General features: G+C 42.7%; 1 protein-coding gene across 1 annotated transcript in view; it reads left to right on the top strand.

The window, feature by feature from the left end:
* Positions 1-26,491, top strand: part of KNDC1 (kinase non-catalytic C-lobe domain containing 1) — an 895,433-nt gene that overhangs the window by 276,387 nt on the left and 592,555 nt on the right. Inside the window, exons 8-10 of the mRNA XM_069611402.1 lie at positions 3,591-3,662; positions 3,750-3,811; positions 19,716-19,874. Of these exons, the coding sequence (XP_069467503.1) occupies positions 3,591-3,662; positions 3,750-3,811; positions 19,716-19,874 (293 nt within the window). The remainder of the gene's footprint in view (positions 1-3,590; positions 3,663-3,749; positions 3,812-19,715; positions 19,875-26,491) is intronic.

Raw genomic sequence — 26,491 nt, 5'->3', positions numbered from 1 at the left:
GAGCAGTAAAGTTTGGGTTTTCTTTTCTTTTATTATCAAATGTCATGTCATCTTTTAGTCTGTTAGTACATTCTTGTTTCATTAGCCAGCAAAGAGACTGTAAGAGGGGTTTCAACCTCTTGTCTGAATAATAATAATAATAATAATAATAATAATAATAATAATAATAATAATAATAATAATAATAATAATACTCTCTTCTTAAAGTATTTCAGCATACTCTTGGTTTTGTCAGTAAGGCTACTATCTTTAGAGGCTTTCATCAACCTCCTAACGTTGTTAGTAAAATAACATTCTTCAGAGGCTTTCTGTAAAGTCCAGGCTTTCTAAAAAGGCACCGTTCTTTGGAGGTTTTCAATAACCTCTTGAATTTGGAAATAAACAATGTTCTTCAGGGGATATCTATAGGCCCTCGGCTTTGCTGTTCAGAGACTTTCTGCCACCTCCTGTCTTTTTCAATATGCAACATTCTTCAGAGGCTTGCACTGACCTCTTTTCTTTGTCATTTTTCATAAAGGCAATGGGCCTCATTACGAGTCAGGCGTTAAGGAGTCAACAGCGCCGTAAACGGCGCCAACCCTTAATGCCTGATTACAAGGTCCCTTAGCGCCATGATGATTTTAACGCCTGCTTTTTGCAGGCGTTAAAATCCATGGCGCTAAGGGACCATGGTGCTAATTACGCCACCGTAATTTACGGTGGCGCAATTAGCGCCTTCCCCACTCCCATTATGCCCTATGGGGCAAAAATGGGAATGGGGAAGGGTAAAATGGGAAATGGGGATTTACCGCCCCACTCACCTTGGAATATGGCGGTAAATCCGCCATCCACCATGGTGTAAACATAGTTTACACCATGGTGGTAAGGGTACGACCTAGGCGGTAACTTACCGCCTGGGTCGTAATGAGGCCCAATGTCCTTTAGTGGCTCTCACCAACTTCATGGCTTTGTCTACAAGATAGCATTGTTTAGAAGCTTTGTACCAACCTTTTGTGTTTCATAAAAGTTTTGGGTTTGTCAGTATAACACCATTCTTCAGGGGCTTTGTAAAACCTCTCAACACTGTCTATAAGACAATATTCTCCAGACCTTTTCTCCAACCCAGTAGCTTTAACAATAAGAAAGCATTCTTTCGAGTCCTTCCCTTACAGCTTCATTTTTTCAGGAAGGCAACATCATCTAGAAGCTTTCTCTGACCTCTTTGCTTTGTCAGTAAGGTACTGATCTTCAGAGGCTTTCTTCAGTCACTTGGCTTTATCTAAAAGACAAGATACTTAGGAGGTTTCCTTCAGCCTCTGGTCTTATTTAGTAAGAGAGCAGTTCTTCAGTGAGATTGTTTTCAGTGAGAGCAGGTTCAACAATTTGTTGTCTTCCAAGTCCTAAAGAAGACTGTATATTGAGCAGAAAATCATGTATCTGTACTCTGTGCCCATCCTTCCCTACATCCAAATCTAAGTTGTGACTGTTATGTTGTTTCTCCCCTTTCTCCAATCAGTGATTGGTCTTGCTGCTTTTAGCCATGCCTTCTCTCCTACCATCCTTGCAGATATGCCATATTCACATTCAAGGAGAAAGCAATCTTATAAAGGGCTAGTCCACCACCTTCGATCCCACCTGGTAGTGAGTATTCTAGTAGCACAAGGTTGGTTTCTTACCATGATGATATAAGTCTCTCTTCTCCCAACTGATGAATCCCAGAACCTCCCACAGTCTCCTAGCACGAAATCTCCTGCAACTGTTACATTCACCCCAAGACACCTCTGGATGACGGTAGAGTGAGAATATCAACTCACAGAAGTGCTCTAGAAACATTGGAATAAAGGTGCTTACGTTTGGTTTAGGTTTTATCCTCACTGCACAAAAGACAGACACGGGATTGGAAATATTTAGTGTGCTAAATTGTACACGTGTTTCCGCATATGTGACACTGCTTGTACAGGTCACAGGTGTTATTCTTGTTCATATATTTGATGAATATATCACATTATTTTATTTTAATGGTCATCATCATGATTTAATTGTTCTGTGCATATAATGAAATAAGTGCAGAGATTGCAGCCTGGCTACCTATATTTTGAGTTGATTGTTTTCCCTGGATCTCCCGCAGTCCAATTAAATGCATATATCCAGAGCTTATAGAACTTAGGGAGTATATCTGGTAATAATGTGCCTAACATTCTGGCCGGTGAAACTGTTTTTCCTCTCTAGGAGGTTTCATGTTCCCCTTTAATTGAAGAAACAAAAGCCACAGAAAACTGTATGTTTATGTGTGTGGAGAGTTTCTTTTCACTGCCAATAGGAAGGGAGGAAAACAAATGTCCTAATTAAAGGTTTGGCAGTGCAGTAAAAAGTGGCTCTAAAGTGACAGTAAATCTGTTATCACCACTTTACTGTCACTTAAATGCCCTGCCAAATTCTGAACGTTGAGGTAAAGTGAAGGAACCCACCCCCCCAAAATTGCTGATTTTCCATAACCAGAATAAGACATGAATTAGACATGCAAATCCACCAAATCTTCAATGGAGCCATATGAACTCCATGAATGGGAAGTAACACCATCACCAATCGATATCTGGTAGATTTACCACCAGAACAAGTGATCGTAACAGTAAATAAGTTTATCAGTATTTCCAATGGAAATACCACAAAACATTTAATGAGGCCCAAAATGCATAACCACGATGGGGATGTTTGGGAGGGAGTTTAGTACACAGCCTTCATCCTCCAGCAGGTTCCCAGTGAACATCAAAACCTCAAATTTAACAACCTTCAATGACAATGCTAAAAGGCGATCGTAAAGCAGGCAAAATGTTAGTGTAACAATACCAACATGCACCTAAATGTGATTATATAATAGGTACTTAAAACATGGGTGATCCAAAAGTGGGGTGTGGCTTGGTACCAACTTCCACCAGCTACATATTTAATATAATTTGAATTGGCAGTTTGAGAGATCATCTCAGGTGGGCATTATTGCATTACCAACATAGTTGTATAATGTGTTTTTGGTTTGGCATTAGAAATGCAACCAGTGAGAAGCTTGGTTCCTTTTCACACCACACTTTTTTGAGAGAGCCATTTGATTATCGCTAGTATTTTAACCTATCCTCCAAACTGGTGGCATCATTGTGTAGCAAGAAAATCCAAAAGTGGTAATTCTCTAGAGAAACCTGAAACCTTAACAAGGGAATGTATCTTTTTCTCCTTCTTTGCATGGTTTCCCAGCTTGATGTGTTTTTAAACATTGCTGTAATGTTAAGATCCCAAAATATGACTTGCTCTTATCAACATAAACTTGTATCAACATCCAACCAAATGTATCCAGCTACGCATTATACAAGCATGTTTGCTAAAGGGTTTCTTGACATGTTACGGCCACACCATCTAAAGCAATTGCCCAAAGCCCACACAGTTTTGTTCTTAAATATGCAATCTCTCCTTACATTTCAATGCAATGTTGCAATGGCAACCCATGTTGACAGTGCACTTACTCAGGTTCCCAATGGATCATTACTGCATCTGTGGGCAAGGTTATTGCTATTACCCTCCATATCAACATACCAGCTAATTATATTTTTCTTATTTTGCAGCATATTTGTGTCTGGACTCTGTGATAATGGATTCGCATGGAGAAATCCTCTTTGTTGCACCTAAAGACGACAGTAAGATATTTCTAAACATAACAATTTGCTTACATGATTTTATGTATGAAAACAATATTTCACAATGTTTCCTGTGTGTTCTTCTAGGAAGCAATGATACATTTTGTGTGCCTCCAGAATTTGAAGATCAAGAATGTATTACAGAAAAGGTAATATCATGTTTTTTCTTTATTGAACTTAAGCTATCCTAATATGTCGCAGACATATAAGCATGATTTATTTTGCATGAGATGTAATAATAGCAACAGTAAAACATAAAAATCACTCAAATACAGCAAAGTAGTCATCACTTTGGTAAATTATATAAAGGCATTTTTTAAAATCTTGCTAACTATGCTTATGAACATCATGCAATTTTTATTTAGTAATTTTCTGTTAAACTTCCATGATAATATATCTTGCATTGCTGTGTCTTTGTTCTTGGCCATAAGAAGGCCAATCCAGATACCTATCTTTATTGGAGTACAACAATTCATGAATCAGATGAATACATTCAATATGTTATCTTTGGGAGATCAGTACTAAGTCTTCAATTTCAGATGATTATCTCAGTTTTAGGTTTTAGTGATCTGGAGTTCATGCAAACAGAGCTACACTCTACAAGAGAAAGTCTCCGACTTTGAAAACAAAAAGACTTGGAAATATGATTATTTCATGAAATTAGATACCTTCACATGTTCAGGTTTATTCCTGGGATCTTGTGCAAACATCCTATGGCACTTCAGATATTATTGAGAAGCTGTGTGGTATATCGACCACAGGCATGAGTGTGAGTACCCAAAGTGCATGTACTCACATCACACTGAAGCATGCAAAGGTGTAGGTGTCCACTTGCAATCTGTTTTGCCATGCCTGCCCCCCTAATGAGCAGAGAATACCCACAGCCATTTGCAATATTTTGTGCAATAAAGTCTTCATACCCAATTAAAACACTTTCTGAGCTAAACCCCCCATTTCGGTAATCCGTAACCCCCTATTTCTGGTTGTTGAGTCCTGTCATACCCCCAACTCCCATCTCACCCCCACACTTGTCAACATACAGATATGTGTTAAGAACAGCCCTTGCCCACAAATGAATGAAAAAGGAATGTTCACAAATATACTATTAGATCTTTTATAAATGTACAAATCCATGTATGAACGTATAAAAGGAAACAAAATCTCCTTATATTCAAAATTAAATTGCTTCTGCAACTAATCTCCTGCACAAGCTTTTTCGAAATGTTAAGCAATGATTCGATCTCAATTTTCAGTCACAACTTTCTTTTTGTACAGAGAAGGTAACTCAGATAGATGTATTTATTGGAAACTCAGCTGTGCAGGTTCAATCCTGTAATTACAAGATGCATTTGTGGGATGAATTTCTCTTTTATCTGATCATCAGTGTTATAAACTGATGGAAACCCAGACCTTAAAATGACAATCTGTTTCCCGCCCATGTGATTCAAACCTCTGCCAATGCTATTGTGCCTCTCTGGCTTAATCTATTAAATGTTGCCTTGACATAAGAAGTATTCCCACCACTTTATAAAGTTGCCAATGCTGCTATGGGCATACTGGCCCAAGGAAAGTCCTTTTTGCTTGTTCTCATATCTCTCTCTGTGGCTTTTGATACCAGGACCATATATCTTCCTCTCTGAGAACTGGTGGTTGGGCTGTGAGGTAGCTTTCATGATTTTGGATGGATGTTCCGAACGGGCCTAGGATGGCCTTTCCAGATCCACCCCCATTCCCATGTGGAATTGTGTGCCACAGGGGTCGTCTATGTTGTCACCCATGTTATTTAACATCTACACACATCTTCTGGGTGGTTTGATGGAGAAAGCAGGCCTTGCCATCCACCATTATGAGGATGACACCCAATTATGTATACAGATGTCATCTTCAGAGGACATCTGCTAACTGGGCAGTGCCTCTGAGAGGACTGGTTGTCTGTCCATTTTCAGTCTTGGTTTTGAAGTCTATCATCCTTTGGGGATTACCCCAAATTGTTTTGCTTTGGTACATTTATTGGGTTTTATTTAGTATTATTCTCTTGATTTCCACAGTCATTTTACAGCTTAACCAGTCATTTCGTTCAGAAAATATGTTTCAACATCAGACTTTATTTCATTAATTCAAGCACCAGACATTTCAAGATTGTATGGAGGAAATGCACATTTATTTGTATTTGTATTTGTATTTTGTTTATTTGTAGAGCGCACCAAGCCCTGAGGCATCTGGGCACATTTCTTACATAGGCATATGTTATGTAGTTACATACAGATTAGTAAGTTACACTGAGTACAGTGAAGTGCAACAAGGAGTGCAGGCAAATAGGCAGATGGAGAGAACAATGTCTAAGTCTCATGTGCGAAAAGCCACATTTTTACATTTTTCCTGAATATATGGTAGGTGGGTTCTGTTGTTAGAGTTATGGGTAGAGTATTCCACAGTTTAGCTGCTAGTACAGGTAAGCTGCTACCTCCTGCCTCCCGTAGTTTGAACCTAGGGATCTTGAGGCAGTGTGCCTCTGCAGATCCAGTGGGGCGATCTGAGATGTTGCGTAAGAAAAGGTTGATCAAGTATCTAAGCGCAAGAATCACGAGGCACTTATGCGTGAGTGACAGGGTTTTGAATGCAATCCTTTGATTGACAGATAGCCAATTCCGGTTGCGTCGAGATTCAGAGATGTGTTGAGATCTCGGGATGTTAAGCGTTGATCTAATGGCATTGTATTGAATTACTTGCATCTTTTTTATGTTCCGTTGGTTGGTTCCTAGGTAGAGCGCATTGCAATAGTCAATTTTTGATAGGACTAGTACTCTGGCTATGAATATGCAATTGGTAGTGGTTAAGAACGGTCTGCAAGCAATAATTAATTTGAAGGTGTACGCCGTGGAGGACGCTATCGCATTGATTTGTCTTGTTAGGGTTAAAGCGGAGTCAATGTAGATGCCTAATGTTTTCACGTCCTTAGAGACCTTAATGATATTACCGTCGATGTTCAAGGCATTAAACTGTCCATCTAATCTATTGAGTTTTGTTTGGGAAACAAGGGGGAGTAACTCTGTCTTATCGTTTAGACAGAGTCCATGCTTAGCCATCCATGCTTGTATGATGAGGTGGATGTCATTAAGGGCTTTGGTGTCAGTTGCATAGTCTCCGGTTATAGGCATGAGTATTTGGGTGTCATCATCATAATTAGTGTAGGTGACACCCAAATAGTCAAGGTCATCAAACAGAGGCTTTGTGAACACATTATATAAAGTTGGAAACACGCAGGATCCTTGGCAGACTCTGCAGGTGACTGGTGCTGGTTTGGCAGAGGTCGAGGGTGCAAAGATCCTCATTGATCTATTGTCAAGGAATTACTGGATCCATGCATCAGCTTTATCGGAGAAGTATGCTGCTGTGGTTGGATGATTGCAAAGGACTTTGTGATTTACTAAGTCGAATGCAGCCGACAAGTCTAATAAGAGGAGGAGGGCGAGTTTGCCTTTGTCTTTTAGATCTTCGATTTGTGTCTTAAAGTCAATCAGGGCCGTTTCTGTCCCGTGTTTGGGTCTGAAGCCTGATTGCCTCAGAGCGAGAAGGGTGTTTATTTCTAGATGTTGTTGAATCTGCAGGTAAGTTGCTTGGTCCACAATTGTCAGTAGAAAAGTTTCCGTAGTGATTGCTCTACAATTAGTGGGGATGTTTGGGTCTCGAGTGTGCTTTTTTAGTAGGGGAAGTACCCAAGCATCTTTTAGGTTGCTGGGTACTGTGCTTGTTTCAAATGAAGTGTTGATTAGGGAGGTGATGAATGGCGCCAGTTTCTTGGCTGCTTCTTTGATGATGGGAGCGGAGCATATGTCTCTGTGGCATTTTGAAGGCTTTAGTTTGGTGATTATGTCTTCGACCTCTTTGATAGAGAGAGGAGAGAAGTTCAATAATTTGAAGGTATTTGGGTGTTCAACTTATGGGGTCTGTTGGGATGTGGTAGCAGAGAAACTAACTTTTTTAATTCTATTTTACTTTTTAGCATCGTTATTTTATCCAATAATGCTTTATAAATATTGGTGCACCAGGTGGTATCTTTAGTGCAGGTATCCGGTGGTGAAGCCAGAGATTCCAGTTCTCTAAGTATATTGAAAAGTTCTTTGGTACTAGATTTGGCTTTGGTGGTACAGTCGTTGTGAGTGTCTTTTTGGACTGGAGAATAGCCTCTTTGTAGTTGAGAGATGCTATTAGGAATTTGTCTTTGTTGAGGGCTGACGGAAGACTCTTCCAGAGAACTTCTGCATTTCTTTTTAGTTTGCGCATAGATCTAAGGTGTGGCGTGAACCACGAGTTTAAGTACGAGTGAGGTTTGGCTTTGCACAGTTTTAACAGTGCTATTGTATTAATGGCGGTGTGTAGGGTGTGGTTGTATAAGTCAACTAAGATAGTGGGATCACTGTGTTTGTCGTAGTGGTGATGATGATAGGCTGTAGCAGGGGTAGTAGTTTCGCGACTATTATGTTGCGATTATTCCTAGTACATACAGGTGGCGAAAGGTTCTGAAGGTTAAGCTGGTTGTCTTCCTTTATGGTAAATGAGATAAGGCGATGGTCCGACCAGGCACAGGGTGTGTTGGAGAGGATATTTATGTCGCAATTGAGGTTGGCCATCCACTCTAGCGGCCTTCCTTTGTTATGTGTAGGTTCAGTGATGCGATGTAGAAGCCTAATTCTGAGACAGTATTAGCGAGGGCTTGTTCCTTAAGATCTTTCGGGTCCAGAAAGCCTAGGTTCAGATCACCCATTAAGATGATTTGAGATCCTGGCTTAGTGTTGGCAGTTAGGAGGAGAGTAACGTCTTCTTCAAAGGTAGATAGAGGCCCAGGGGGTCTATATATGAGGTGGATGGTGATCGTTCGGGATGCCGATATAGGAGGGCTAATGGACAGTATTTCTGCTCAGGGTATAGTTTGATTAAGAATGTGCCTAAGGCCTAAAGTAGTTTTAGCAATAAAGGCAACACTCCCACCTTTCACTTGATTAGATTCTCTGTCAAGACGGATGATGGAGTACTCATCTGTGATGGCAAGAGCAAGAGAAGGCCCTGACGCAGCATGAAGCCAAGTCTCTGTGATTGCTAAAAAGTCAAGGTCATGTGATGTTATGATGTCGGCAATATCTAATGCGTGAGCTGACAAGGATCTGGCATTAAGGAGTGCGCACTTGATTGAAGTGGTAGTATTAATCGGAATACTTTTTGTGTGGGAGGTGTTTTCAGTAGGCGAGGTAATGTTGTTAACTATATTTTCTGTGGTGACAGCTGCTTTGGTAGTGTTTTTGGAGTTAGGTGAGGAGTGAGCTGGTGAGAATCTGGAGCCTGGTCTTAAATTCCTAATTTTCATTGAGCATGGTTGGTTGGGTGTAGGTCTTGTGGCAAATTGTTTGATCCATTTGGCTGATGTGATGAGATTGGAATTGCTTAGCGTAGATGGTGTGGTGAGCAAGGGTGTGGGTGCTGCTTGAAGGCAGGATGGTAGGAATGTGGAGGGTAATATGCTACCAGAAGATGGTAGTCTCAGTGACATGGATAGAGAAATGCTAGGAGTCCTGGGCATGATGTTAAGATCATAATTAATGGGCACTGGGTGATTGCTAACTTCATTAGAGGCCATGGTAGACAGGTGCATGGCCCTGAACACGATTGGAAGGTACAATAAAATTGGGAGGAGAATGAACATGAATTGGCACCTTCAGTGTTATGCTGGGTCGGTTGAGTGACTTGGCTGCTGTTACAGATTAGTATGCTAGGCTGTAGTGGCTAGGCTATGGATACATTCAATGCAATGCTACAATTGCAGATTAGTATGCTAGGCTGTCGAGGCTAGGCTATGGGTATATTCAATGTAATGCTACAATTACAGATTAGTATGCTAGGATGTTGAGGCTAGGCTATGGATACATTCAATGTAATGCTACGATTACAGATTAGTATGCTAGGCTGTCGAGGATGGGCTATGCGTACATTCAATGTAATGCTACAATTACAGATTGGTATGCTAGGCTGTCGAGGCTAGGCTGTGGATACATTCAATGTTATGCTATAATTACAATTTAGCATGCTGGGATGTCAAGAAGGCTATGCATACATACACAATGCTGCAATACATGTAAGGCAGAGGAATGAATTGATAATATATGTAGAGTTCAGCGTGTAAAGGCTCTAAGCAAGTTGGGCAATATTGTAGGGCGATGGAGTAGTCAACATTTGAGAATAGCAGGATATTGCATGACATATAAACAAAGGGTACAGTATGCAGATGTACATGTGGATATGAAATATACAGTAGATGCAGAATGCAGAGAGGGATAAGGGTGACAATTTCAGCATGGCGAGGAGGAGCAAGTGTATCAATGGTAGACCAGTTGGTGACTGGTCGGCTAGTAGCACACATACTAGCAGATAGTAACAGGGGCATTGGCAAGAGTTGCTGATGCTCAAAGGTAACAGGTAGCAAATGCTAATGATTCGTATGCACCGTAATGTTTGTGCGGTATTGGACAGTGTTTAGGGTTCTTGTGCAATGTGTCAATGTAAACAGGCTGCCAAGCGGGCAGGTGGAGCGGGTTGTTGATTTGAGAGTGTCTGTAGGTTTGTTGAGGAGCTTAAGAAATAGGGTGTAACACACGGAATGGGCAGAGAGTGCAGTAATCGCTTACCCTGAGGACTGTCTGAGGCAAGCACTGAAGTTGGTGGTAGTGCGGGCATTGCGGCGGGCCGTGCGGCACCGGTTAGGCCCAGACAGGCACAGACAGGATCTGGCCTTATGTAGAGGTCCTTTTGGAGTAGGGCCGGCTAGCGCCTTCTGGTGTTGTTGGTCGGGTAAAGTCCAATCCACACGTAGATTTACTTATGTGATCAATCTGCTGCCCTCGAATCAGCTTTACACGCAGCTGCGTGATTGGTGGTGAGTATCTGGATGTTTGACCACAGCAATTGCTATAAGTCGATGACAGAAACTAATTTTGTGGGGTCGCATGGGTTAGGGCGTGAAAACATACAACCAGCAACTCTTTTAAATCTCGGCTCACATTTAAAACATTGGCTACACTAAAAAATAAATACTGCAGGAATCAAAGGGCATTGTGAGTTGATAGATACCTTTAGTTGACCTAGGAGGTCACAAGGGACTGCAGTGAAGAAGCATCTTTCACAATGAACCAGATAAAGCCATGGGCTGCTAAAATAGGGAACACTCTTTAGATGCTTGGTTGAACATGTCCATAGTGGCAGGGAAGAGAAGAAATATGCAGTGCCAATGTTCTTCACATTCCTAGACCATGTGGTTGGACGGGCTTTGCATATGCTAGTAAATGCAATCAACAAAATTCCCTACACTTGTATCATGTCAAGTAAAAGTAAGTACTTCAAGAATACAAGTGTCCTCATGTGGTGCACAATGCTCTTATCGAGGCATCTAAAGAGAAGCGCTGAGAGGTCCCACAGCTCCAAGACACTTAAACAATATCTTTGGAGAGTGTTAATATGTGTTTGTGTTTAATTGTAAAGAGAAGTGGCCTCTTGGCACTGTGAGTGAAATGCAGGTGTAGTGACTGTAATGGCTAAAACTTTAAAAAAAAACATGTCTGCAGCTTTTTCCTAAAATGGGGGTGGTTTTGAAGATTTTACTATTGGCTGGTACCTTATTCATTAAGATCGGAACCAAATAAGAGAAGAGTCAGCTGCAAAACTGCCTTTTATTGATCATAGGTTCCACTAATAGAATGTTGAAGGAAATCGCTTCAACTCAACCGGATGGTAGGTGTGAAGGTGAAAGAAAAGGAATAGTAGGTCTAAACATGGGAGGCCTAATATGCCATACACAGTACTGTAAAATGCACTAACTTTTCAACCAGGAAACCATTTAAGGATCTGACGGCTGGGTGGATTTTACCCTGAAAGGGGTCTTGGTAATCTAGGCAGTATAAAACAGAAGAATTATATCTTTAGACGTCTGTCTTTGCTCTAAATATGGAAAGATATGTGTTTGTCCTTTGTCAATGATACAATTATGCTTTGTGATATCTGTTTAATTTGTGGCCACAAAGAGCCTCATTAATCACCACTCAGAGGCTCTTTATTGATCTGGTAGGTCTGGGACAAGGTCCTAGTGAAGGGACCTAGAAAGGGCTGGCATCTCATTTTGAAGTATCTGTTATATAATTTCAGATTTCAGATTTTTAGTTTTGAATGTAACACATTAGCTCCCATCCATTTATCCTAAGACATAAAGCAATTTTAAATGCTTCCCAATTAAATGTTGAAGAATAGGAGGGAGAGCACTGATCCCAAGGAACACTCCAAGCTGCAGTCACTGGATAACAGGAAAAAAGAGGCAGACATACAATTATATGGAATTATGCAATTATATGGAAACTCAAATATGCACATAGATTCAATGCTAGCATTGACGTGGACCTTGTGGAGGGTATTTTTGCAGAGTTGTGTCCTCGCTCATACTCTCCCCATCTTCAGAGTACAATATCTGTTCTTATTCCAGCTTCAAATCTCACAAGGGAACATTGCTATGTGACGTCTAGACATGTGTACAACACGGAAATCCCTGAAAGGAAGAGAACGCTGATAAGGGAGATAAGGGAAATCCTGAAAATGGGTACAAATGTGGAACACACCATTGCTAGCCTTAAGCTATCAAACAGGAAAAGGGTAAAGGGTCACAGAGCTTTGCTCCTTCAAGCCAATGCAGAAAAGATGCTTTGGGCATTGTCTTCCCATCAGCCGGCCAACTTTCCGAGACTTATTCAGGGGGGGGATGCAATTGTCACTACAGCACCAGTCTATTTCTTGTCAGCAGTGGCAGGCTTACTTTACTAGCTTGTATACTTTGAAGGATCCACAGTGGATGTCTAAATACTAAAACCAAATTTGTATTTGGGGGACGATCTTTGGGCTCTATTGTATGTTGATCTAGCAGGTATTCTAATAGCGATCAGGAGGGCCAAGTCCTCCATCGCCCCGGGGACTGGCGGCTTATTCAACTTAACGTTCAAATCAGACCCACCTTTGTGGGCAGCAGTTCTACTACAGTTGTTCTGCAACGTGGTAGGGTGGACTCTGTATCTGGACACGAGAGAGGCCATTGTACAAGAAGGGGGACAGGGAAAATCCACTGAACTATCGCCATATCTCACTCCTGGATGCCTCTTACAAACAAAATGTCAGGCTTCTTGCTCCATGCCTTGGAAAGATGGGTGCCCTCTAATAAGTTGGACAGTAACCAGTCTGGCTTTCGCAAAGGGGAAGAGTACTGCCCTTAATTGCCTGATTTTACAGCTCCTGAAAAACCAAGTGTTTCAAAGAAAAAAGACCATTAACTTCTCATTTCTTGACATATCCAAGGCTTTTGATAGCATGGATCACAATAAGCTATGGGGGATGTTGAGGCTGTGGGGCTGCCCTTAGGCCTTGGGGCTGCCCTTAGGCCTTTTTTTCTAATTTGGTATTTCTACACAAAGATTTGAAGATCAAAATCAAATTGGATAAGCGGCTACTCAAGGTGGATCTCTGTTAGAATTATATGCAGTACCCTTTGGGAACACCACACACAATTAGGACTACAAGTGACAGTATAAATTCACCTTTGATACAAGCCTGTACTACACAGTAAAGTGGTAGCGATGGCTGAGCAGCCAGACTTATCTCAAGAGTAAAGTGAGCAGTATCAATAGTTACACAAAGGACAGCAATTACTATGATTCAAACAAACACTGACTCAAGGTTTCTGAGTAAAAGAATATACATTTATTTACACATCAGTTATTAAACATTTCACTATTATCAAGCAGTTGAAAAATCTATTGGGTGCACTGAAAAAAAACTACACCGCACCCAGTAGATTCTGGACAAGTTAGGCTCAAAATGAAGTGTGAACAAAATGGCACTCCAGCAACTTAAAAGGGAGGGAAAGACAAAGTTAGACAGAAATTGAACAGCACCAACAAGTAAGTAAGCAGAGCAATCTAGAAAAAGGAACTACAGTGAGGAAATCAAATTAAAGGTGCCTGGCCCAAAGTCATTGGACCAAAGTCTTTGCAGAGGATAACACAGTTCAGAGTAGTTTGCGGTTAAGTCTTTGCCAAGAGTTCAGAACTCTGGTCTGATGAAAAGTTACTTAAAAGAATGGAGAAGGACAAGCCCTCGGATTGGCAAAAGATCTCACACACTTTCACGGCAGCTGTACGAAACGAACAACCGGGTTAGCACAGTACCTTTAAAGCAGAAAAATGTTGTAACTGAGGCAGACGTTCCAGGCAGGTCCTGGAAGCTAACGGTTCATGAAGCGACTGTCGGACTGACAAGAAGGAGGAAGACTGGACGGTCCTGCACTGCCCAGGGAAGAAACCAGCAGCAGGGCAAAGCGACTAATAAATGGTGTGCTCCTTAAAACGCAAGCAGGGTCCGTTCCTCCTGGCTATCTGGTTCACTGTAGCTCTGTACAGCAAATTCGACCAGAGAAGGGAGGCCTGGTGAGCAGTTTGGTGAACTGGTTGTTCCCACCAGCTGAAGTGTAGAAGATTACTTGCAGATATTCCCTGTCATCAAAGTTTGAAGATTCGGACTCGCAGCAGTGCTTCACCGGGCGGTTCAGTCGTGGTAGAGGTCCTCGTCTGTCACCTTCTCCTCGGCTCTCTCGACCCAGTAGCGATTCTGCCTTTCCAGACCCAGAGACCTGCTTTTTATGCAGTTTTCCCCCATTCACAAAGCCTGGCTGTCAATCACACAACAGGGTGGCTGTCCCGCCGGGACAGTCATCACAGCCAATAATATCAGAGTGTGACATGGATCTCGAAGGAGACCCGGAGGAGGGAGTCCTAAACCCCTCCCTCAGATCCTGACCCCCTCAGACATGCAGGCGCCTAAGTAGGGCTTCTGTGCAGAAGCCCGAGAAAGGACGGCAAACAAAGGAACCAAACCTGGTTTGGCGCGCAGAGTAAAACACAAGAAAGCCTTTTACAAAAAGAAATGACGACTAACGCAGCCTGAACTGTATAAAAACGTATATGGTCCACCGGGTTTACGTTCGAGGCTACCAAGCTAGCCTAAAACAATGCGAGGGCTATTTAAGATAACCACTGTAAGAAAAATAGGGCAGTTACCTCTGCCACCAGCCAAGTCTTAATGAAAAGGGAATGAAACAATGTTCCAAGAGAAACAGACAACAAGGGGTAGTATCAACCCCTTCCAGAACTCTATGTAAGATAGTTTGTACTGGGTCTGTGAGTTTTAAAAGAGACTAATAAAGTCAATGGCAACTTTACATGTTCTGAGAGACAGTAGTCAGTCTCAGAAAATGGAGTCGGAGTTGGGAAGTCTGAAAAAGACAACCCTGTGTCACTGCACTGAAGGTGCTGAGTAACACACAGTAAAAAGATGATGCCTACGGAGTAGGTGAGGCTCCACAGTCTCTGAACACAAGAAAAATGTTAAACACAGACAGCAAAACACATGTAAGAGTGGGAAAAAAGGCTCACAATCTTACCATATGAAGAAAATAAATCCTAGAAATCCTGCAAAGCTGCTCAGGGACTCAGTAGGTAAGGGAAATTAGCCATTCTGGAGAATTCTCCCTAATAATCTCTGCTGACCGCCGTCTGCAACAGGGTTGTGTTTTAGCCCCGTTTTTCTCCAATTTTTGCATCTTGGGAATCAGGGCTGCATTGGAGGGGCAAGGGGTGAATCCTCCGAAGTTGGGACAGTTTGTTCTTCCATATCTTCTTTACGCAGATGACCTCGTCTTAATTGACTACATGGCAGTCGGTTTACAGAAGTCCCTTATGCAGGCTCAGAATTTCTTTACGGATTTGGGCCTCACATTAAATGTCACAAAATCCAAGATTTTGATCTTTAACCATAGAAAGATCTTATCAGGGAGAATTAATTTTGGATGGCACATTGATGGAACTAGACTACAAGTAGTGTCTGAATTTAAATATTTGGGCGTTACTATTAGATCTAAACAAGCCATGTTTCTGGCGACCGATGAACTAAAAATTGGTGCTATTTCAGCGGCAGCCCACTCAATAGGAAATATGGCTGTTTTCCTTGTTACCTGCTTTAAAATTGTAAAACCAAGTGATTGATCTGAAAATATCATAGGGGGCAGATGCGAAGGTTGCTAATCTTGATTTGGCCAAGCAGGAGGCTTTTGTGTGGAAGGCTTTTGTGTGGAAAAGATGTTTTAAGCTTCCTGGCGGCACTCCTTTTTCCCCGGTCAAACATACCCTGGGACTGACTACTGAGCCTGGGGCAATACCTCGCTGAGCATGAGGGTTGACTGAAGAAGAGTACTTCTCCTGCGCTCCATATTGTTTCCTCCAGCATTCACCCTGCTTGTTCAACTTAACTCACTGGTTAAGCAGGGCAACTGGTTAGTTCTTGAAAATTGGGTTAATCCAGTGTTGTCGATGATGGCTAATAAATCGTTCTCTCTAGAGGAGCTGGCAAATAATCCAGGCAAGGTGACGAAGTTACTCTTCGAGGCTGTTTGGATTGAAAATAGGGTGACTCTTTACTTCATAGATCAGTTCTCTATGGATATTAAGCCCATGAATGTCCTGCAGAAATATCTATACCAGCACGCTTCAGAATACCTTAGAACTTTCTGGTTGCGCATTAAATTGAATCTTCTTCCTACTTCCTAGAGCAGATCTATACATACTCCAGTATGTTTCTTCTCCTTTTTATTAATATAAGTTAGAGGAATTAAATGCCACTTCACAGACTGCTTTAGTCAACCAGCATCTCCTTGGACTCTTATCAACTGCTGTTCCTTGACTGACTCAGCCACAAGATTCTTGTTGAAATGACAATGCGGTACAGAGACCTGTGATGCAAGGATTATCCACTGTATTGGGATAACTTTGCCAATAGATTAAAGTAGTATCCAACAGTCACCCCTTCCCAAATTGACATACCGATTTCCCCAAAGATTCAGCTTTATGTTGCTACACTTTAACATGATGACATCACTGGAACGTATATCAACGGGTCAGGCCCTTCAGACATCAACTATGCAAATGATACCCAACTCAACTACAATCATCCACAACCTCACCAACAACTGTACCATGACCACCCCAGACCTCTGCACCTGCTTTGCACATGTAGATGCTCGGATAAATAGACCCAAACTCAACCGAGCCAAAACAGAGTGTATGTTCTGTGCCATGATTACACCTTCAAAAGCCAAATCAATCCCCTTGCGAAACACAATTAGTTCCTCCCTCTTGTCTATGATAATCATCAGGAATCTGCATGTCATGCTACTATGCAATTTTACTTATTTCTTACAACTCTGCATCATCCGACATATCATGCTCAACCTTACCTTCACACAGAGGACTAAGGCAAGTATCACACATGTACTCTCAAAATTAGATAAAGCCTACTTGGGTCTCCATTAACACATACTCACATACTTCTTTGTAAGTGTTGTGTACTAAATAAGATACAGACACATCTCATCACCCCACTGTACACACGATTCTGTTCAGAACAAATGAAGAATCCATTTCAAAACCCTAACCATCAACCATTGCACCTTTAATGGCGGGCGTCAGGAAACCATCACAAGGAAATTCACCCACAACCAGCCACCAAGAACAATGTGATCCAACATTTTGTCAAGGTCTGTCAAGGAGGGACACATCGGGTAGAAGTTCTCCTTTATCAGGCAAGACTTTTCTTTTTAGAATACCTTACATGTAGGATGAAACACACACATGCACAGGGCACTAAGAGCAAGAAGTCAAGGGAGTACCACCTTGTTCACACCTAGGCTGTAAAGAAAACAGACAAAGGCAAGTTACACCACTTGCAAAATGAAATGCCAGAATCCCACTAGTCCCCTACCACCTGAACCTTCCTACCTTCAGGATAGAGTGCTAGAAACCTGGGAGATTCCCTACAGGAGGAAAGGGAAAACAGTCAATATTCCAGGAAACTCACTGACACTGATGAGGAAAACAAAATAATAATAATCATAATAATTTAAAATAAACACGCAAGGACCTAGCCCTGGTGGTGTGAGGATTAAATCAGTGGGGTTTCAAAAACAGTTCCCTAAAACATACAAGAAGGGAAATCCAAATTGCAGTTCCAGTACACACAATCCATGGTCAGAAAACAGAGTAGATGAGCACAGCCAATGGAAATACAAAATGCAGTTACACAGTACACAGGATCCAATGGTCAGTACACAAAGAGGATTACCAAAGCCAAGGGCAATCCCAAAAATAATTCTGGGACACACAGTCCAAAGTCAAACATACAGGAGCAAAACAAGCAACAGGCTAGAAAGAAAAGCTACTCATGATGTTTGAGAAGCCTGGATCACTAGTCTGGACATTCTTTCATAGACAGCTGCTTGCTGTTTCAACATCGCTGTTTCACAGGCTTTGCAATGTGTGACACCATCACAGTGTTACCGCACTGCATCACGTGAGCGCTTGGGCTCCTGAGAAGTACGGTCTTTTGGTGGACTTGGGTTAGTCACCAGGGCAACTGCCAGCTGGCAGCATAATGCCACCCGGGAGAGTAGGGTTTAGGGACTCGACCCGTGATGCAATTATTCCTTAGTATAATTGCCTACCTTCAACATTAATGGGGGCTCTGCCTTCTCCTTTCTCTGCTCAGAGAAGACCACCAGACCTTCAGAAAGCAACTTAAACCGTTCCAGATAACCCCACTTACTACACACCTACTTTTGACCGAGTGGAAGATACCGAAAATGATATGAACTTTTACAGGAACACTCCCACAGCTGTGAAAAGACAATCTAGAGAATTAACATATTTTGGTCAGATTTCACCACAAATAGCTGTCAGAATGAGCAGGTGGATCCTGCATGGTTCCACACATGATGCTGAATGATGCACATTTCCTCTCCCCCAGATGGTGCCCTAATGTTCCCCTGTCCTTCCCACATACCTTTTGTTTGTCTTCCCACTCTTCCACAGTAGTGACACACTACCCTTTAAAATATCCTTCCACCTTATGCTACACAAACGAACCCCTCCACATGGTGACCTTAGGCCTTCCAGCTTTCAAATCAACATTAACTGAGATACCAGAAAGCTCACCTTTGTAGTTCTATAACAAAATCCAAATCAGTGGCTAGCACAGATCGACAGCATATGTCAGATCTTGGTCTTTCCCCCCCATGCTAACATATTTTCATGTGTCACAGGGAAGCACATAGAGTCATGGGGGGGCCAATAAGTAGTAGGGTACGGTTACAGGTCATTTGGTCGAAAATAAATTGTTGACAGGACAAATGGTCGACTCAATTTGGTCGAAAGACAAATGGTCGAATTTTTTTTTTGTATTTTCACTCTTTTTATCTTTTTGGGGGGGGGTCCCCCCCAGCCCCCTTTTTTTGCTAAAAAACCTTTTTTTCCTAAACGAAAACCTGAAAAATATATATATAAATAAATAAAAAATTCGACCATTTGTCTTTCTACCAAATTGCGTCGACCATTTGTCTGTCGACCATTTGTCTGTCGACCAAATGACTGGACAGCGTAGGGTACTTCTCATTTGCTCCAATCGGCACCACAGGTTTCTCAAATCTGCCTGTCTTACAATCAATTTAACAAAGCTTACCTCCCCTCTTGCAGCTCCATGCCCAGTGAGACCACCAAAGAGACAGAAGGTCAATGTAGAATACCATTTTACATTACATTAAATCACAGCTGCCCATGCTCTAATTTTGTTGCACTGGTGTCATGCTGACAGAAAATGGTGAGAGATTTGTCTTTCATACTTTTGGTCATTGCCAGAGCCTGAGTCTTCATTGAGTCCACACTACCTTCTTGAACTTCATCAGTTTCTGATCTTTTGGGTTGCTTATTACATGGGCATGGCCTTGTAAGGATACTTTTAATATATGTGGCAGTCTGACAACACTGCCTAATGCTACATTTTTCTTGTATCCTTTATTTTCTGAATTTGTTTCATGCAGTTTTGTTTCTTTCAACTCCTGATACGATTGTAAGAATGAATTTCTTTCAACAGGCATGTGTTTATGCTGTTGCAGCAATTTTATGGACAGCAGCAAAATGTAACGTTCCAATTAATGAAAAATTGATCTTACCGAAGAAATTGAAAAGACTTCTACTTAATATGGCAAAAAGAAACTATGAAGACAGACCGCCATTAGATGAAGTTATTAAGGTAAACATACTTATATTTTTCATCTTGTGCATTAATAATGTAAATATATTTACACAAAGTCTAGTGACTTAAGTTAAAGTCCTTTCTTAACTCGAGGTACTTTTTCCAAATGACAGACAGTTCCTTTGCTTCAAAGACTCCCAACGCATTTGTTAATTTTCAAGTTCAGAAATGTCAATGTGACATGCAAGTCACATTTAGTGAAATTTCACCTGATGGACTGAGGCCTATGATGTTTCCATCAGAATACGTTGAAATCTCTTGTTGCATTCTCTGCTGAGGACCCTCTTGTTTCCCTAATGCCGATATCAGATGTATTGCTTTTTGGAGTAGCAGGGGATTGACAATATCATTAGTGCTCTTATTTCTGTTATGATTTTATATTTAAAAAGTAGCTTCTTTTTTCTTGCTGATTGGATGTTCTGCATTTGTGTGTATGTAGTTTCAATATACACAACATTTAAAACAGGAAATCACAATATTCTAAATAATGTATAAGTCTTAAGCCTAAGTGGTATATCTTCTATTCCTCTTTGGTGAAAAAAGAACTTTACGTTCCATTATACGGTATTTGAGAAATGATCTTTATCGGCCAACTCATCTGTATTTCACAACACATCTCACCATTGTTTTGATCCCAATTAATCTCGATGGCACAGTTCACACTGATTTCCACAGGCTATTTATCATTTCACCACAAAGTGATTTCCTTGTCATTCAATGGGGCTATGACCATGGCCACAAAAGCAGTGTGTATTCAGCAGTCATTTCAAGCACACCGGTCTTCAGGCACCAATCGTTTTCTGTAACAATGTGGGCAGCTGTTGAGCACCTACCTTGTGCTCTCTTGTTAGATTTGGGAGCCAGGATTGTTAGGGAGAATTCTCTGTTAAGGCTAATTTCCCAAACCTAGTGAGTCCCCCAGCAGCTTTGCTAGTTTTTTGGGGTTTATTTTCTTCTCCTGCTAAGAGTGAGACTCTTTTTCTCCCACTCTTAGGCATGATTTAAGAATGTCCTTTGACTATGTAATGTGTTTTATGGGCTATGGGGTATTTTACTCCATAGGGCTTCATGTGTTTTTGGTATATGTGTTACACAGCACCCTCAGTGCAGTAACATAGGGGTGTCATAGTGACCCCCAAACATAGACTCCATACCCTGGGACTGACTACTGTCTCCTAGGGCATGTAAAGTCACCATTGGCTTTACTAGTCTTAAATTGTGAACAGAACCAGTACAAACCATCATATTGTGGAAGTACTGGTAGGGGTAATTCGATTGCCCCTGAGTCTGTTTTCCAAGGGGGCACTGTCCAGTCCCCCCTTGTCGAGTTTCGGGCTGGTGGCAGAGGATACCACGCGAAATATTCCACCGGAATATTTCCTATAGGATTTTCCCATTCATTTTAAACGCACCACTTTTTGGTGCAATGTTAAAGATACCGCCGGGTTATTTATTTAATATTTATTCCCCGGTTGGGTCTTTTTGCCAGGACTCGTTTTTAAAATGGCGTTTGTGTTCGCCTCTGAAACCCTAACCCAAGTCGAGCCCTTTGTTCCACTTTTGGCGGGCTTCTGCACAGAAGCCTCCAAAAGTGGTGCCACTCTGTCTGGGTCTACAGGATGTGTGGGAGGGGGGAATAGGCACCATGGACTGAGTTGACTTGGCAACTCAAGTCGCACTCTTGTGTGATAGGTCCAGTGGTGAGCCGCTCGGCTCACCACTTAGCATGTTTGATTGACAGCTAGGCTGATGAATGGGGGTTTTCTGCATAAAAGCAGGGCTTTGGGGACTAGAACTTCAGAAGTCGCCACAGGACCTAAAGAATCCGAAGAGGGGAGAAGCTGAGCCATCTACAACGACGACACCACCGGTGGAGCCCTGCTGTACGAAACTCACCTCTTTCCCGACGACAGAGAAGATCTTCTTCCAGGAGAGTCTTCTTCCCTTTGAGCTGGTGGGACCAACCAGTTCACCTTTTTCGCCTTCCTGGATCGACTCGTGGTCGAATCGCCCGTGCCAAGCACCCCGGCGGCTGGATAGCCACGCTTCACCACTACCGCGAATAAAAGGGTAGTACCTTTTAACCGGGAAACTCCGTGGCTAGTTTCTTCCCTGGCAGTGCAACAACCTCCAGCTTTCCTCCACGTCGAGATCTTCTCTTCCCCTGGACAAAGCTCCGACTTGCACCCGCTACCAGGAACAACTGCCCCCGCTGGAGCTTTCTCACCATTTCAGGTATTGTGTCCCGCCTGGTCTACCTTGCAACAGACTGTCCAAGGTGTCCCGTAAATCCTTGACTCTCTATCCTGGGGTGACCACAGACCTGTTAACATTACCTTTCTAACTTGATCCAACCTCTTTTTGACTTTCCTGCAAAGACTTTGAGTGCATTTCCACTGTGTGATCTTGGGCACATTCCGCCTTGCTCTCTCCACGAGTGGGCCTGGCCTATGAACTTTTTGCTCTACAGTAGACCCTGCCTTTCTTGACTTGCTGTGGGTTCTTAAAAGTATTGGTACTGTGTGATTTTCCTATTCTGCCTTTTCTCTCCCTTTTTAAACAAATTATTGGAGTGCCATCTATGGTTACACGCTCACCTCTGTTTTGCTAAATAAGTGGTGTCTTAACCCAAGACTTGTCAAATAATTAATTAGGGAGGTGTAGATATTTCTAGTGACTGTGTTTGAACTTGCTTGACATATTAGTGCCAGAGTATTTTTACAAGTATGTTTTTAAATAAATAATTATATACTTTTATACCAAAGCTCTGGTCAGTGTTTGCTTGTGCTACTGTATTTTTAGCCCTATTGTGTATACTCTATATACTGCCTAACTCTTCTTGAAAGAAGTCTGACTGCTCAGCCACAGCTACCAGGTAAATCTAGGTGGTACAGACTGCTACCAATGGGGTGTACTGCTAACACCTGTAGTGTTAAACTTTTTGCAGTGGTCCCTAAGGGAGCTGCACAGGTTTCTGCCTAACAAGGATCAAACCTGATATGCCCCTTATCAACTGGGTGATCACCTCATCAACAGGTGAACCACTAAATCAAATGGATCCTAGCTTTTGATCTGCTCCACAGTTGTTAGTTTAAATGTGTCCAGTAAAAAGTACATTTACCACCTGAGGTATTCGTTTATTTATGTGCTGTGTTGATGTATCCCCTATATATATGTGGGGACATGCTTCAGTAGACATTTCCTAATGAACACTCATCTCACACAGTTACAGCTTCTTTGAAATAACTTTTGAGCTGAACCCATCTCCATATGCTACCCATGTCTCCCCAGCCAGCTAATACCTGATGTATGCTTAGTGACGAGGCCTACAGTTTTCAAACAAGGCAAATTGCACTGCAGCCCTACAATGTATTCATTGGGCAGTGTGAACTGATGCCTTTAATTTAAACTCCTGCTCAAGCATGGTGGCTCCTCAAACAGAAAAAGATATCCATTTGCATTATAAACCTTTAGCTGACATGACAATGTCACATGTAGTGCTTAAAGGTGAAGGAGAATGTTCTCAATGCACCTTAAGTGTAGGTTCACGTCTGAACACATTATTTGCCACAACATGATCTAATCCATCATCAACAATCTCTAGAAGTAGATCAACTGTTTCTACAACAAGCAGTGGTCCATGCTACGCAAAAAGGCTCAACTTTGTTGATAAACCAAAATTGTCACATCCAAAGCCTGCCATGAAATGGAATGGAGCTCAAGGGTTCAAACAGATTGTGAAGCAAAAGTCCAAGAAGATCTGAGAGACTAAAGTGAAGAACAAGGTTCTCCAGCATTGGGTCTGGCATGGGTTCACATGCTCATGAATATTCCCTGTCGTCAGGATGGGAATCCTCGGTAAAAGAAAAAACAGTGTCACTTTCACTTTAAAACTGCATTTTGCCTCTAAACCAATGACTGTAGTGGGTAATACTGCCCCCATCCAATGACAGTTCTCTCCCCAAGACCCGCCTCTGGCAGCCATCTTCAGATGTTTACCGCATGCTTTAGTGTTGGGAGTCCTCGAGTTGCTCTCTGAGCTATTTTGTACTTTTTTCCAAGTTTTTTCACAGGAAAGTTCTATTTTTGTTACATCAGAGCCCATTTGTGCCTATCTCCATCGGCCGACAAAGGGATCCATTGTCTGTGAAGTTGTGCGCCCCTCAAGGGCTGTTCTTTGTCGACGTTTCTGGAAGGCCGCCTTGGGCCTACTTCGCGCCCTCCAACCATGACGGAGGAGAAAAAGGATGGAAGGACCCTCTTTAGGTCCTGAACCCAATGCTGGCTACGGAACGTCTTTGTAGAGGACAAACATCTACAATGTCTTTACTGACTGCACCCGGACCACAACAAGGATGGGGGCGAGATATGCCTGGGCTTCTCAAAGAATACAAAGAAAAACAGGCATGGCAGGCTGGCGGCATGGCTAAATTCGAGCAAGGCCTCTGACCTGTGCTCCGAGCTGGGTCATGCCTTGCTCAGGAATGACCGGTCCAAAGAGGAGTCTCCCTCTGGGAAGAGATCAAAGTCCTTCGAGCTTGCCCTATCCCTCAGCTCCTGGAAGACATGCGATCCATGTTATGGAAAGGGGTGATATAGCTTGTTCCCCAATGGCTCAGTGGGCTCCAGAGTCTTTTCCAGATACTTTCTGGTCAGAAAGAGGACAGGGGGTGGAGACCCATCCTGGACCTGCGCAATCTTAACAAGTACTTGAAGTCCCAAAAATTCAGGATGGTCACATTGCAGCACGTGCTCAACCAACTGGAGAAAGGGGATTTCTTAACATCGTAGGACCTAGAGGATGCGTACTTCCATCTCCCCCTCCACAGGAAGCATTGAAAGTTCCTACGGTTTGTGGTGCAAGGCCAACACTACCAGTTCAAAGCCCTACCATTCAGCTCGAAATCGGCCCCAAGAGTGTTTAAAAATGCCAGGCCCCGGTGGCAGCCCATCTGCGTCTGCAGGGCATACATGCATACCTGTACCTAGACAATTGGCTGATACGCACCTACTCTCGGGATCTGGTTGATGAGCACATGAAGGAGACCGTCTGACTACTGACAGAGCTGGGTTTCTCTGTAAACTATTCAAAGTCCTGCTTAATGCCATCGCAGAACGTGCTGTTCCTCGACACCAGACTCAACACAATGGCTTGCCTGTCATCACCCTCGGAGGAGTGACTAGCAGCCATTCAAGGGAATGTGCCGCGATTGTTGTCGGTGAAGACAGCCATAGTTCAGGCCATCAAGTCGTTGCTGGGCATGATGTTGTCCTGCATCTACCTCATCTGTCTCTGCAGGTTGCAGATGCGACCCCACAGGAATTCTTGGATTCACATTGGATATAAGTGTCCGGGAGTTTTGTGGACTAGATCGCTCAAAAAGAGGAGTTCCGACGGGCGATAGAGTGGTGGGGGTGCGCTCCCAATCACCCAGGGTACAAGATTTCAAACCCTGCCATACATGGAGACGATCACAACAGACGCCTCGCTGGAAGGTTGGGGGGTTCACACACGCTTGACTGTAACAATATTCTATGACACCACAGGCTATTTTTATGTCTCTGCCATTGCATTCTGCCCTATGCTGTAAATTGTATACCTTCGATTATGTCACTTGTATATTGTAAATTGTATACCTTTGATTATGTGACATGTATATTTTGTATATTCTAAATGTAAATACTTCTATGTAAGATGACTGTAAATAAATAATGCACCCGGTTGCCCTCGGGCCTTGTGCGCTATACAAATAACCAAAATACAAATACAAAATACAAATACCAGACATCTAAATGGTCTGTGGCTTCGAGAGGAGAAGGATCTGCACAACAACAACCTGGAGCTCCGGGCAGTGATCTCGGCCCTCAAGTCTTTCCTACCATCTGCAAAGGGCAAGGTGGTGAGGATCTTCAGGGACAACATAGCTCAGGGCTATCGGACAGGGGATGGTCCTCGTCCCTCTCCACCTGGCAGGTGTCAAGAATACCATTGCAGACTCCCTCAGCAGGGAACTGCGCTCCTGCCACGAGTGGGAACTTCGTCAGGACAAAGTGGACCACCTGTTTGTGAAATGGGGCAGATCCCTGATCGATCTTTCTGCCACAGCGGCGAACTCCAAATGCCAAACATTTTCCAACAGGTTCCACCAACCGAGAAGCTTGAGGGATGCATTCTCCTTCCTGTGGGAAGGTCTGTTTCTGTGCGCATTTACCCACGTTTCCTCTCCTGATCGGTGTGATCAACACATTAAGACAGTGTCAGTGCAAGATGATACTCATCGCCCCGGGATGACTGAGGCAGATTTGGTATCTGGACCAACTCAGCTTGTCAGTGGCGCCTCCAGTCAAGTTGCCGGTACTTCCGGATCTGGTCATCAGAAAGGGAGGCGCAATCCTTCATCATGACCCCAGACCCCTGAATCTGAAGGCATGGCTACTGCAGCCTTACAGTTTGTAGGTTATGAGCGGCCAGCGGACTACAGGTAGGTCCTCGCCAAATCCAGGGCATCGTCAACACTAACGTCCTACGGCCATAAGTGGAAGTGTTTTTCTAAGTGGTGCCGGTCGCAGAAGAATAACCCTCTGAGGGTCACAGCCCCACAGATACTTCTATG

This window comes from Ambystoma mexicanum, chromosome 8, assembly GCF_040938575.1.
Source record: "Ambystoma mexicanum isolate Mex_15411 chromosome 8, UKY_AmexF1_1, whole genome shotgun sequence".
NCBI classification, from domain to species: Eukaryota; Metazoa; Chordata; class Amphibia; order Caudata; family Ambystomatidae; genus Ambystoma; species Ambystoma mexicanum.
This window is presented reverse-complemented; position numbering and strand designations above follow the sequence as displayed.